This window comes from Hemiscyllium ocellatum, chromosome 42 (genome assembly GCF_020745735.1).
Source record: "Hemiscyllium ocellatum isolate sHemOce1 chromosome 42, sHemOce1.pat.X.cur, whole genome shotgun sequence".
NCBI classification, from domain to species: domain Eukaryota; kingdom Metazoa; phylum Chordata; class Chondrichthyes; order Orectolobiformes; family Hemiscylliidae; genus Hemiscyllium; species Hemiscyllium ocellatum.
The window spans coordinates 10,696,976-10,710,654 of NC_083442.1; the positions used below are offsets into that span (position 1 = coordinate 10,696,976).

The window sequence follows — 13,679 nt, forward strand, 5'->3', positions numbered from 1 at the left end:
TGGGATTCCAATCAAGTGGGCTGCTTTGTCCTGGATGGTATCAATGTTGAAGCACTCATCCATTTTGGGCAATCCTCAGTCAATATCCCCACTTCTAACGTTTGGATGGAAAGTAATTGAAGAAGTAGCTGAAGATGATATGCATAGATTAGTATTACACTTCTGCAAGGCACTCTGTAACCATATTTACAAAAGCTCTGCATTCAAGATGGTGCCTCCTTCAGAAAATTAAATAGAATCTGAAAGTTAACAGAGAACAAAAACAGAAATCATTGAGTACCAAAGTTGACAAAGACAAATAACCTTGTCTTATTCCACTTTTTCATATGTCATTCTCACAATAGGTCCTTTTACAATGAAGGAAGTGTTGCAACATTTCAACTTACCTGTCACAATCTCACCAACGGATAAACTGATCTATAAAGAAATGAACAATCCCAAGTCAAAGGATCACAAATTGCGACAGCTCAGTGTGAAGCAGATATACGAACAGAAATTCTTGTTGGGTCATAACATCATTAACAATGGCAAGTACATAATTTATTGCAACATTTATTGTTGTTATATATATCCTTTTTTGACCCTTTAATTTTTATTCCTGTTTGTGAAGGTTTGTAGCTCAGGTTGAGGTTTATATGTTTGTCCTGGGTTTTGTGGTGATGTCATTTCCTGTTTGTTTTCTGAGGGGTTGATAGATGGTATCTAAGTCGATGTGTTTGTTGATGGCGTTGTGGTTGGAGTGCCAGGCCTCTAGGAATTCTCTGGCATGTCTTTGCTTAGCCTGTCCCAGGATAGATGTGTTGTCCCAGTCGAAATTGTTATATTACCTGCAGACAAAGGTCGGCTCACAGTCATCCTGAACAGAAGGGACTACATAGAGAAAGCCAATGCACTACTCACAAACACCAACACCTACCAACAGGTGGCGCTAGACCCGACTCCACAATTAGGAAACAAAATTACATATCTCCTGAAGAAGGGCTCATGCCCGAAATGTCGATTCTCCTGCTCCTTGGATGCTGCCTGACCTGCTGCTCTTTTCCAGCAACACATTTTCAGCTACATATCTCCTAAGAAAATTACACAATTCCGGACAATTAAACAAGATGGAGTTCCAAAAAACTGAAACCAGACGGGATCAACACCCCCGATTCTACGGATTACCGAAAATCCATAAACCAGGAGCCCCCCTCAGACCCATAGTCTCACTACCCAGAACACCAACTTACAGACTGGCCAAAGAACTACATGCACAACTGAAATACCTAGTAGAAGAGTCACAGCACTCCATCCACTCCACCCAGGAATTCCCAAAAATCATCAAAAACACCAAAATAGAGGAAGACAAAACAATTATCTCATTCGATATAACAGCACTGTTCACCTCCATCAACATCGACCTGACAAAGGAAACATCTACCACACTTTTAGAAGAGACCATCACACACATCCCAACACCATCAATCACATTACCAATGAAGACATCATGAAGCTAGTGGACCTGTGCCTCACCACCCACTTCACTTTCAACAACGTAGTCTACAAACAAACCAACGGCACACCCATGGGATCTCCGCTATCAGGATTCATAGCAGAAGCGATAATGCAAAGACTAGAACAAACAACCCTACCAACCATCAAACCAAAAATCTGGGTCCTCTACATAGATGACACCTTTGTCATCACAAAACAAAACAAAATAGAAGAGACATTTAACATCATCAACAACACCCTCACAGGCATAAAGTTCACCAAGGAGGAAGAAACAGACAACAAACTCGCATTCCTGGTCGTCAGAGTCGAAAGAACAGACAACGGAGAACTACAAACCTGCGTATACAGAAAACCAACAAACACTGACCAAATACTTAACTACACCAGCAACCATCCCAACACACACAAACGAAGCTGTATCAGACCACTATTTCAATGAGCCATCTCACACTGCAGCACAGACAAACTTCAGAAAACAGAGGAGAACCACCTATACAACATATTCAAGAAGAACGGATACTCAAAAAATACAGTCCGCAGATTCCTCAAGAACAAACCACAACAAGCAGACCAAACACTGCCAGAAACCCTAACCACCTTAACATATATCAAAGAAGTTTCAGAAATGACAGCCAGACTACTAAGACCCCTCAGAATCCTAGTAGCACACAAACCTACCAACACTCTCAAACAAAAACTAACAAACTTAAAAGACCCAGTACAACCCATGGACAAAGCCAACGTTGTCTACAAAATTCCATGCAAGGACTGCCACAAACTTTACGTAGGACAAACAGGAAGAAAGTTAGCCATCAGCATACACGAACACCAGCTAGCCACAAAAAGACATGACCCTCTCTCCCTTGGAGCCCTACACACAGAGGAAAACAAACACCATTTCGACTGGGACAACACATCAATCCTGGGACTGGCTAAGCAAAGACACACCAGAGAATTCCTAGAGGCCTGCCACTCCAACTACAACGCCATAAACAAACACATAGATCTAGATACCATCAGAAAACGAACAGGAAATAAGATCACCACAAACCCCATCCAGGACAAACATATAAATAGAAAGCAGAAGACAACAGCTTCGCTTCACTTGAAGGTCACCACTGATGATGTTACCTAGCCAGGTAATGAAACGTCTGGATATCAAACCTACAGCTCAGCGAGCAAACCTACACCCTTTTATTCCTGTTTCCTGCATTGTAGTTCTTAGGATAATAGAGAATTCTAGATACCATGTACTGAGTGGGACAGATCCATTTTTAAAAATTCATGTTTCAGGTCACACATCAAAACACTGGAATAAATAAAGTATGAAAACATATTTTCTCCTCTCCAAACTTTTAAAACAATGTTCAAATAAGTTGACTGCATTTAACTTCTCTTCTGACTGTGTTTGCAGTTCTAGGGAATATGACTGTTGAGAAAGAACCAGGTTAATGTTTCAAGTCAGCTATGACTCATCCTCAGAACAGGGCTTGCACAGTGGTCCAGTGGTTAGTGCTGTTGCCTCACAGTACCAGAGATCCAGATTCAATTTCACTGTCAGACAACTGTTTGTGTGAAGTTTGCACGTTCTCCTTATGTCTGGGTGCTCTGCTTTCCTCCCACAGTCCAAAGATGTGCAAAGATGGTTGGATTGGCCATGCTAACTTGTCCATCGTGTCCAGGGCCATGGAGTCTATGGGGGACTAGACACGGAAAATATAGGGTCACAGAGATAGTGCCAAGGGATGGGTCTGGGTAGTATGTTCTCAGAGGGTCTGTACAGATTCAGCGAGCTGAATGGCCTGTTTCCATGCTATAGGATTCTTAAAAAAACACTCACAACAGGTCCTGTTCTGAAGAACATTCCACAATAGGTTCTGAGGCAGTCATACTGGACTCAAAACATTAACTCTGTTTCTCTCCAGAAGATGTTGCCAGATCTGCTGAGTTTTTCCAGCACTTCATGCTTGTTTCAGTCTTCAACCGTTCTATATCTCCGGAGGCATTATTTCAGTAGAGTTGCTGTGAAGAAAATCATAGCTGATTTCCCTCTATCGCGGACAATGGTCATCAGGATAATTGTGCTGCGATAATGCACCCTACCTGCGAGTTTATAAGCTTAGCACAGATGGGATATCTAACCTGAGATGATCTAAATGACACAACCTGAGACAGACCAAATGACAAAATCTGAGGCAGACCAAATGACAAAACCTGAGACAGTCCAAAATACATAACTTGAGACAGTCTAAAATACAAAACCTGAAACAGTCTAGATGACAACACCTAAGACAGTCTAAATTACAAAACCTGAGACAGATAAATGACAAAACCTGAGACAGCCCAAATTATATAACCTGAGAAAGTCTAAAATACAAAACCTGAGACAGTCTAAAATATAAACCCTGTTACAGTCTAAATTACAAACTCTGAGACAGTCCAAATGACAAAACCTGAGACAGTCTAAATGACAAAACCTGAGACAGTCGAAAGTACAAATCCTGAGACACACTAAATGACAAAACCTGACACACTCTAAAATACGAAACCTTAGACAGTCTAAATGACAAAAACTGAGTCAGACTAAATGACTAAACCTGAGACAGTCTAAAATACAAAACCTGAGACAGTCTAAATGACAAAACGTGAGACAGTCTAAAGTACAAAACCTGAGACACAGCTGAAAAATACGGGGTAGACCATTTAGGGCAGAGATGAGGAGAAACGTCTTCACCCAGAGAGTGGTGGCTGTCTGAAATGTTCTGCCCCAGAGACCAGTGGAGGGCAAATCTCTGGATTCATTTAAGAAAGAGTTGGATAGAGCTCACAAGGATAGTGGAATCGAGGGTTATGGAGATAAGGCAGGAACAGGATACTGATTAAGGATGATCAGCCATGATCATATTGGATGGTGGTGCAGGCACGAAGTTCAGAATGGCCGACTCCTGCACCTATTGTCTATTGTCTATTGTCTGAGACAGTCTAAAGTACAAAACCTGAGACAGTCTAAAATACATAACTTGAGACGGTCGAAAATATAAGACCAGAGGCAGTCTAAAATAAAAAAACCTGACACACTCTAAAATACAAAACTTGAGACAGTCTAAAATACAAAACCTCAGACAGTCTAAATGACAAAACCTTAGACAGACTAAATGACAAAACCTGAGAAAGTCTAAAATACAAACCCTGAGACAATCTAAAATACAAACCTGAGACAGTCTAAATGACAAACCCTGTTACAGTCCAAATGACTAAACCTGAGACAGTCCAAAATACATAAGTTGAGACAGTCTAAAGTACAAAACCTGAGACAGTCTACGTGACAAAACCTGAGACGGTCTAAGTGACAAACCCTGAGACAGTCCAAATTATATAACCTGAGACAGTCTAAAATACAAACCCTGTTACAGTCTAAAGTACAAAACCTGAGACAGTCTAAAATATAAGACCTGAGACAGTCTAAAATACAAAACCTGAGACAGACTAAATGACTAAACCTGAGACACACTAAAAGACAAAACCTGAGACAGTCAAAATGACAAAACCTAAGATAGTCTAAAGTACAAAACCTGAGACGGTCTAATTGACAAACCCTGAGACAGTGCAAATTATATAACCTGAGACAGTCGAAAATACAAACCCTGTTACAGTCTAAATTACAAAACCTGAGGCAGTCTAAAATACATAACTTGAGACAGTCTAAAACATAAGACCTGAGACAGTCTAAATGACAAAACCTGAGACAGTCTAAATGACAAATCCTGAGACAGTCTAAATGACAAAACCTGAGACAGTCTAAAATACAAACCATGTTACAGTCTAATTTACATAACCTGAGACAGTACAAATGACAAAACCTGAGAACATTTAAATTACATAACCTGAGAGAGTACAAATGACAAAACCAGAGAAAATCTAAATTACATAACCTGAGACAGTCTAAAATACAAACGCTCGTGCAAGATAAATTATATAACTTGAGACAGTTCAAATGACAAAACCTGAGACTGGCCAAATTACCACAAACTGAGACAGGCAAAATGACAAAACCTGAGACAGTCTAAAGTACGAACCCTGAGACCGGCTAAACTACAAAACCTGAGACAGTCCAAATGACAAAACCTGACACACACTAAACTACAAAACCTGAGATAGTCTAAATGACAAAACCAGAGCCAGACTAAATGACTAAATCTGAGACAGCCTAAAATAGAAATCCTGAGACAGACTAAATGACAAAACCTGAGACAGTCAAAATTACAATCCCTGAGATGGTCTAAATGACAAAAACTGAGACAGTCCAAATTATATATCCTGAGACAGTCAAAAACACAAACCCTCTTACAGTCTAAATTACACAACCTGAGAGAGACTACATGACTAAACCTGACACCATCTAAAATACAGAACCTGAGATGCTCTAAATTACACAACCCAAGACAGTCAAAAGTACAAAACCTGAGACAGTCTAAATGACAAAACCTGACACAATCTAAAATACAAAACCTGAGACAATCCAAATGACAAAACCTGAGACAGTCCAAATGACAAAACCTGACACACTCTAAAATACAAAACCTGAGACAGTCTAAATGACAAAATATGAGACAGTCTAAAATACAAAACCTGAGACAGATAAATGACAAAACCGGAGACATTCTAAATGACAAAACCTGAGACAGTCTAAACGACAAACCCTGAGACCGTCTAAAATATATATCTTGTGACAGACTAAATGACAAAACCTGAGACAGTCTAAAATATGAAAACTGAGACAGTCTGAAATACAAAGCCTGTGACAGTCTAAATGACAAAACCTGAAACACGGCTTAAAAATACGGGGTTGACCATTTAGGACAGAGATGAGGAGAAACGTCTTCACCCAGAGAGTGGTGGCTGTGTGGAATGCGCTGCCCCAGAGAGCAGTGGAGGCCCAGTCTCTAGATTCATTTAAGAAAGAGTTGGATAGAGCTCTCAAGGATAGTGGAATCAAGGGTTATGGAGATAAGGCAGGAACAGGATACTGATTAAGGATGATCAGCCCTGATCATATTGAATGGTGGTGCAGGCTCGAAGGTCAGAATGACCTACTCCTGCACCTATTGTCTATTTTCTGAGACAGTCTAAATGACAAAACCTGAGACAGTCTAAAATACAAACCATGTTGCAGTCTAATTTACATAACCTGAGAGAGTACAAATGACAAAACCAGAGGAAGTCTAAATTACATAACCTGAGACAGTCCAAAATATATAACCTGAGACAGTCCAAAATATATAACCTGAGACAGTCTAAAATACAAACACTCGTGCAAGATAAATTACACAACCTGAGACAGTTCAAATGACAAAACCTGAGACTGTCCAAATTACCACAAACTGAGACAGGCAAAATGACAAAACCTGAGACAGTCTAAAGTACAAAACCTGAGACCGGCTAAACTACAAAACCTGAGACAGTCCAAATGACAAAACCTGTCACACACAGTTATACAAAACCTGTGACAGTCTAAATTACATAACCTGAGACAGTCTAAAATACAAAGGAGAACGTGAGGACTGCAGATGCTGGAGATCAGATCTGAAAATGTGTTGTTGGAAAAGCACAGCAGGTCAGGCAGCATCCAAGGAGCAGGAGAATCGACAGTTCGGGCATGAGCCGTTCTTCAGGAATTCCTGAAGAAGGGCTCATGCCCGAAATGTCAATTCCCCTGCTCCTTGGATGCTGTCTGACCTGCTGCGCTTTTCTAGCAACACATCTCCAGTCTAAAGTACAAACCCTGTTACAGTCTAAATTACACAATCTGAGACAGTCCAAATGCCAAAACCTGAGAAAGCCTAAATTACATAACCTGAGACAGTCAGGGGCGGCACGGTGGCACAGTGGTTAGCACTGCTGCCTCACAGCACCAGGGACCCGGGTTCAATTCCCGCCTCGGGCGACTGTCTGTGTGGAGTTTGCACATTCTCCCCGTGTCTGCGTGGGTTTCCTCCGGGTGCTCCGGTTTCCTCCCACAGTCACAAAGATGTGCGGTTCAGGTGAATTGGCCATGCTAAATTGCCCGTAGTGTTAGGTAGGGGGTAAATGTATGGGTATGGGTGGGTTGCGCTTCGGCGGGTCGGTGTGGACTTGTTGGGCCGAAGGGCCTGTTTCCACACTGTAAGTAATCTAAAATCTAATCTACATCACCTGAGACGGTCCAAATTACATAACTTGAGACAGTCTGAATGACAAAACCTAAGAAAGTCTAATTTACATAACCTGAGACAGTCCAAATTATATAACCTGAGACAGTCCAAATGACATAACCTGAGACAGTCAAAATTACATAACCTGAGACAGTCTGAATTACAAAATCTGAAACAGTCTAAATGACAAAACCTGAGACAGTCCAAATGACAAAACCTGAGAAAGTCAAAATTACATAACCTGAGACAGTCTAAAATACAAAACCTGAGGCAGTCTAAATTACGTAAGCTGAGACAATCTAAATGTCAAAACCTGCGAAAATCTAAAATAAAAAAACATGAGACAGTCTAAATGACAAAACCTGAGACAGTTTACATCACATAACCTGTGACAGTCTAAGCGACAAAACCTGAGACAGTCTAAATTCCATGAGACAGTCTAAAATACACAACCTGAGAGAGTCTAAATGTCAAAACATGAGATAGTCTAAAATACAAAACCTGAGACAGTCTAAGTTACATAAACAGAGACAGTCTGAATGACATAACCTGAGACACTCTTTAATACAAAACCTGAGACAGTCTAAATGACAAAACCTGAGACAGTCTAAATGACAAAATCTAAAACAGTCAAAATTACATCACCTGAGACAGTCCAAATTATATAACCTGAGACAGTCCAAAATACAAACCCTGTTACAGTCTAAATTACATAACCTGAGACAGTCCAAATTACATAACATGAGACAGTCTAAAATACAAAACCCCAATGAACCTTCACAACGGCTTTGTTGTCTTCCTTTCCTATCCACTCTTTTACTTTTGCTCTCTTGCTCATTTTTATTGTATACTATTCCTTTTTCTTCTTTGTTTTGAGCAGGTAGCCACTTCCTTTTGTTTGTGATTTTTTTTACAGATGAAATGCAAAGGAAAGGTCTGCGCCAAAATATAAACAAGTCAGGCAAAACCTTGTGCTTAATATATTATGGAATTCCTAATTACTGTTAATAAAATCTATGCAAACTGTTCCACTTACATGAAGCATGACTTATAAAGTAGACTGCATATTATTGAGGAACTGAAAATGTGTTGCTGGAAAAGTGCAGCAGGTCAGGCAGCATCCAAGGAACAGGAGATTCGACGTTTCGGGCATAAGCCCTTCTTCAGGAATGAGGAAAGTGTGTCCAGTAGGCTAAGATAAAAGGTAAAGAGGAGGGACTTGGGGGGGTGCCATGGAGATGCGATAGGTGGAAGGAGGTCAAGGTGAGGGTGATAGGCCGGAGTAGGGTGGGGGCGGAGAGGTCATGAAGAAGATTGCAGGTTAGGAGGGCGGTGCTGAGCATCTCCAGCATCTGCAGACCTCACTTTCTCCTCGAAGATATTATTGAGGAACTGTTTATAAAAATATTATTTTTCTCTGTTTATCCTTTAATGTGATGTGAGTACCATTCACAAGGCCTTTGCTCATCCCGAATTTTCCTGGAGAGTGTGGCAGTGAGGCCCCTTATTGAGGGTGTCCTTATGGTATAGTGAGAATGTTAGATTTTGACCCAGTGACACAGAATGAACGGTGATATATTTCCAAGTCAGAATGGTGAGTGGCTTGGAGGGGTCCCTAACCCTAGCCCTTGCAGATTATGGACAGACTTTGTGGAGTCAGAAGGTGAGTTGCTCTCTGTAGGAATCTCAGCCTATGACCTGCTCTGTAGCCACAGTTTCAATATAGTTAACCAAGTTGAGTTTCAGGTCTAACACCAACTCCCCCAGAATGTTTTTTGTAAGAGATTTAGTGATCCCACTGCCATTGAATGTCAAGGGGCGATAGTTAGATTCTCTCTTATTCAGCATGGTTGTGTCCTGACGCATGTATGGTGCAAATGTTACTTGCTAGTTCTCAGCTCAAGCCTGATATTGTCACACCGTTTCAGTTTCTGAGAGGCTGAGAATGTTTCTGAACATTATCAGCGAACATCCCCACTACTGTCTTATGATGAAGGGAAGGTTAATGATGAAGTAGCTGAAGATGGTTGGGCATAGGACAGCACCCTGAGGAACTCCTGCAGGGATGTGCTGGAACTGAGTCGATTGACCAGCAACAACCACAAAGTCATTGAATCATACAGCACAGAAACAGGTCCTTCAGCCCACCATGTCTAGACCAACCCAAAAACACCAAACTACACAGAAGGTGGTGGGAGAAGGGTGTTTTTCCAGTTAGAAATCTGTGACTTGTGGGGTTCTGCAGCAATCCATACTGGGACTTCCGCTGTTTGTGACATATATAAATTACTTAAATGAGAATGTGGGTGGGTTAGTACGTTTATAGATGATACAAAGATCAATGGAGGTGTGGATTGTGTTAGAAGATTGTCAAAGGACACAGCCGAATATCAATCAGTTGCAGATATAAGCGGAGAAATGGCAGATGGAGTTTAATCCAGATGTGAGGTGCTGCACTTTAGGAGATCAAATGTTAAGGAAAAGTATACTGTTAATGATAGGACCCTGAACAGCATTGATGTACAGAAGGATCTTGGGTTTCAAATCCATAGCTCCCTGAAAGTGGTCATGCAAGTAGATAGGGTGATAAAGAGGGCCTACGGCATGCTTGCCTTTATTGGTCAGGGAATTGAGTACAAGAATCAGGATGTCATGTTGCAGCTTTAAAAGACTTTGGTTAGGCCAGACTTAGACTATTGTGTTCAATTCTGGTTACACACTACAGGAAGGATGTGGAGGTTTTGGAGAGGGTGCAGAAAAGGTTTACCAAGATGCATTAGAGGGTACGAGCTGTAAGGAGAGGATAGAAAAATTGAGGTTGTTTTCTGTTGAGCAGCAGAGGCAGAGAGGAGCCTTGACAGAAGTCTATTAAATTATGATATGCAGAGACAAGATTGATGGTCAGAATCTCTTTCCCATAGTTGAAATGTGTAATATTAGAAGGTATGCAGTTAAGGTGAGAGGGAAAAAGCTCAAAGGAGATATTAGACATTCTCTAATGAGGGGCAAGTTTTTTACACAGAGAGTGGTATGAGTGTGGAACGCACTGCCAGGGTTGGTGGTGTAGGCAGATACATTAAGAGCATTTAAGGAACTTTTAAATGAGCATGGAATATGCAAGGAATGGAGGGATATGCATCAAGGGCAGGCAAAAGGGATTAGGTGCATTTGCGTAATGTTCGACACAATATTGTGGGCCAAATGGCCCATTCCTGTTCTGTACATTCTGTGTTCTATGTTCGACACTAAACAAGTTTACCCGCATGGTCCATTGCCCACTCTGCCGTGGTATTTAAATACCAATCCAGATACTTTCTAAACATTGTGAGTGTACCTGCTTCCACTATCGTCTCAGGCAAAATGTTTGATATTTCTACCACCCTCTGGGTGAAAACATTTTCCTCATACCCCCTCTGAACCACTTACTCATCAAATTAAACTTACACCTGTGGTCTTAGATAGGTCTGCCACTGTAATGATCTACTCAGTTCTTGCCTTTCATAATTTAATACACCTCAATCAAATTCCTCTGCCTCCTCCGCTCCAAGGAAAATGAACACAGCCCAGCCAGTCTGTCTTCATGACTGAAACTTTTTATCCCCGGCAACAGCCTGGTGAATCTTCTTAGCACCCTCTCCTTTGCAATCACATCCTTCTGATCACTTGGCAACGGGAACTGCACACAGTATTCCATCTCTGGCCTAACCAATGGTGTACAAAGTTGTAACAAGACTTCCTTGGTCCTATATTTTATCCTCTACGAATGAAGGCAAACATTCCATACGCCTTCTTCACTAACCTGTCTGCCTGTGCTGCCACCATAAAGGATCTACGAACTTGTACACCAAGGTCCTGTTGCTTTTAAGTACTCTGTGGAGACCTACCATTTATTGTGTACATCCTTCCCTTATTATACCTCCCAAAATGTATCTGTATTCACCAAGGAGAAAGACACTTAGCAGGATTAAATTCCATCTGCCATTGCTGTGCCCAATATCCCAGCTGCTCAATGTCAGACTGCAGCCTAAGACCATTCTCCTCACTATCATCAACACCACCAATTTTCATATCATCTGCAAACGTATTAATTAGACCTTCTCTATTCACATCCAAGTCACTAATATACATAACAAACAGCAAGTGTCCCAGCACCAATCCGTATGGTGTACTGCTGGTCACAGACTTCTATTCACAGATTTACACCATTATCTTTTGCCTCCTATTTGCAAGTTAGTTTTGGATCCAGTTTGCCAACTTGCTTTGGATATCACAGGGTCTTTTTTGGGCCAGCCTTCCATGAGGGACCTTGTCAAAGATGTTTCTGAAGTCCATGTAAACCACATTTACCTACTCTACCCTCATAAATATATTTTATCATCTTTTGAAAAATCTCAATTAAATTAGTCAGACAGGATCTCCCCAAATGTTTGCTGATGATTCCTGATCAATCTCTGGCTTCCCAACTGTTGATTAATCCTATCCTTCAGAAATGTTTCCAATAATTTCCCTATCTCTGACATCAGAAATCGCATAGCTGTTCTTCTTGAACAATAGCTATTATACAGTCATCTGTCACTTTAACTGTGGCCAGTGAAGTCTTAAAATATATTCACCACGGCTTCAGCAATCTCCTCCCATGCCTCCTGTGACAGACTAAGATATATTTCATCAGGCCCTGGGGATTTATGTATCTTGATGGTGGCTAAAACATCTAATACCTCTCTTTATTAAACTTAACATGCTCTCAAATAGAGTCATAGAGCCATAGAGGTGTACAGCATGGAAACAGACCCTTCGGTCCAACCCATCCATGCCGACCAGATATCCCAACCCAATCTAGTCCCACCTGCCAGCACCAGGCCTATATCCCTCCAAACCCTTCCTATTCATATGCCCATCCAAATGCCTCCACCACTTCCTCTGGCAGCTCATTCCATACCCGTATACCACGCTGTGTGTGAAAAGGTTGTCCCTAAGGTCTCTTTTATATCTCTCCTCTCTCACCCTAAACCTATGCCCTCTAGTTCTGGACTGCCTGACCTCAGGGAAAAGACTTTGCCTATTTACCCTATCCATGCCCCTCATAATTTTGTAAACCTCTATAAGGTCACCCCTCAACCTCCGACACTCCAGGGAAAACAGCCCCAGCTTGTTCAGCCTCTTTCTATAGCTCAAATCCTCCAATCCTGGCAACATCCTTATAAATCTTTTCCAAACCCTTTCAGGTTTGACAACTTTCCGATAGGAAGGAGACCAGAATTGCCCACAGTATTCCAACAGTGGCTCAACCAATGTCCTGTACAGCCGCAACATGACCTCCCAACTCCTGTACTCAATACTCTGACCAATAAAGGAAAGCATACCAAACGCCTTCTTTACTATCCTATCGACGGGCGCCTTTACTTTCATGGAGCTATGAACCTGCACTCCAAAGTCTCTTTGTTCAGCAACACTCCCTAGGACCTTACCATTAAGTGCATAAGTCCTCTTAAGATTTGCTTTCCCAAAATGCAGCACCTCACATTTATCTGAATTAAACTCCATCTGCCACTTCATAGCCCATTGGCCGATCTGGTCAAGATCCTGTTGTAATCTGAAGTAACCCTTTTCGCTATCTACTACACCTCCAATTTTGGTGTAATCTGCAAACTTACTAACTGTACCTCATATGCTCGCATCCAAATCATTTATGTAAATGACAAAAAGTAGTGGACCCAGCACCGATCCTTGTGGCACTCCACTGGTCACAGGCCTCCAGTCTGAAAACCAACCCTCCACCACCACCCTCTGTCTTCTACCTTTGAGCCAGTTCTGTATCCAAATGGCCAGTTCTCCCTGTATTGCATGAGACCTAAGCTTGCTAATCAGTCTCCCATGGGGTCCCTGTCAAACGCTTTACTGAAGTCCATATAGATCACATCTACTGCTTTGCCCTCATCAGTCCTCTTTGTACTTCTTCAAAAAACTCGACCAAGTTTGTGAAACATGATTTCC

The 13,679-nt window shown here is 41.5% G+C and overlaps 1 protein-coding gene across 2 annotated transcripts in view; it reads left to right on the top strand.

The window, feature by feature from the left end:
- Positions 1-13,679, top strand: part of LOC132834763 (uncharacterized) — a 37,102-nt gene that overhangs the window by 13,700 nt on the left and 9,723 nt on the right. For both annotated transcript variants that reach the window (XM_060853750.1, XM_060853751.1), the window contains exon 3: positions 345-527. In XM_060853750.1, coding sequence (XP_060709733.1) covers positions 345-527 — 183 coding nt within the window. The remainder of the gene's footprint in view (positions 1-344; positions 528-13,679) is intronic.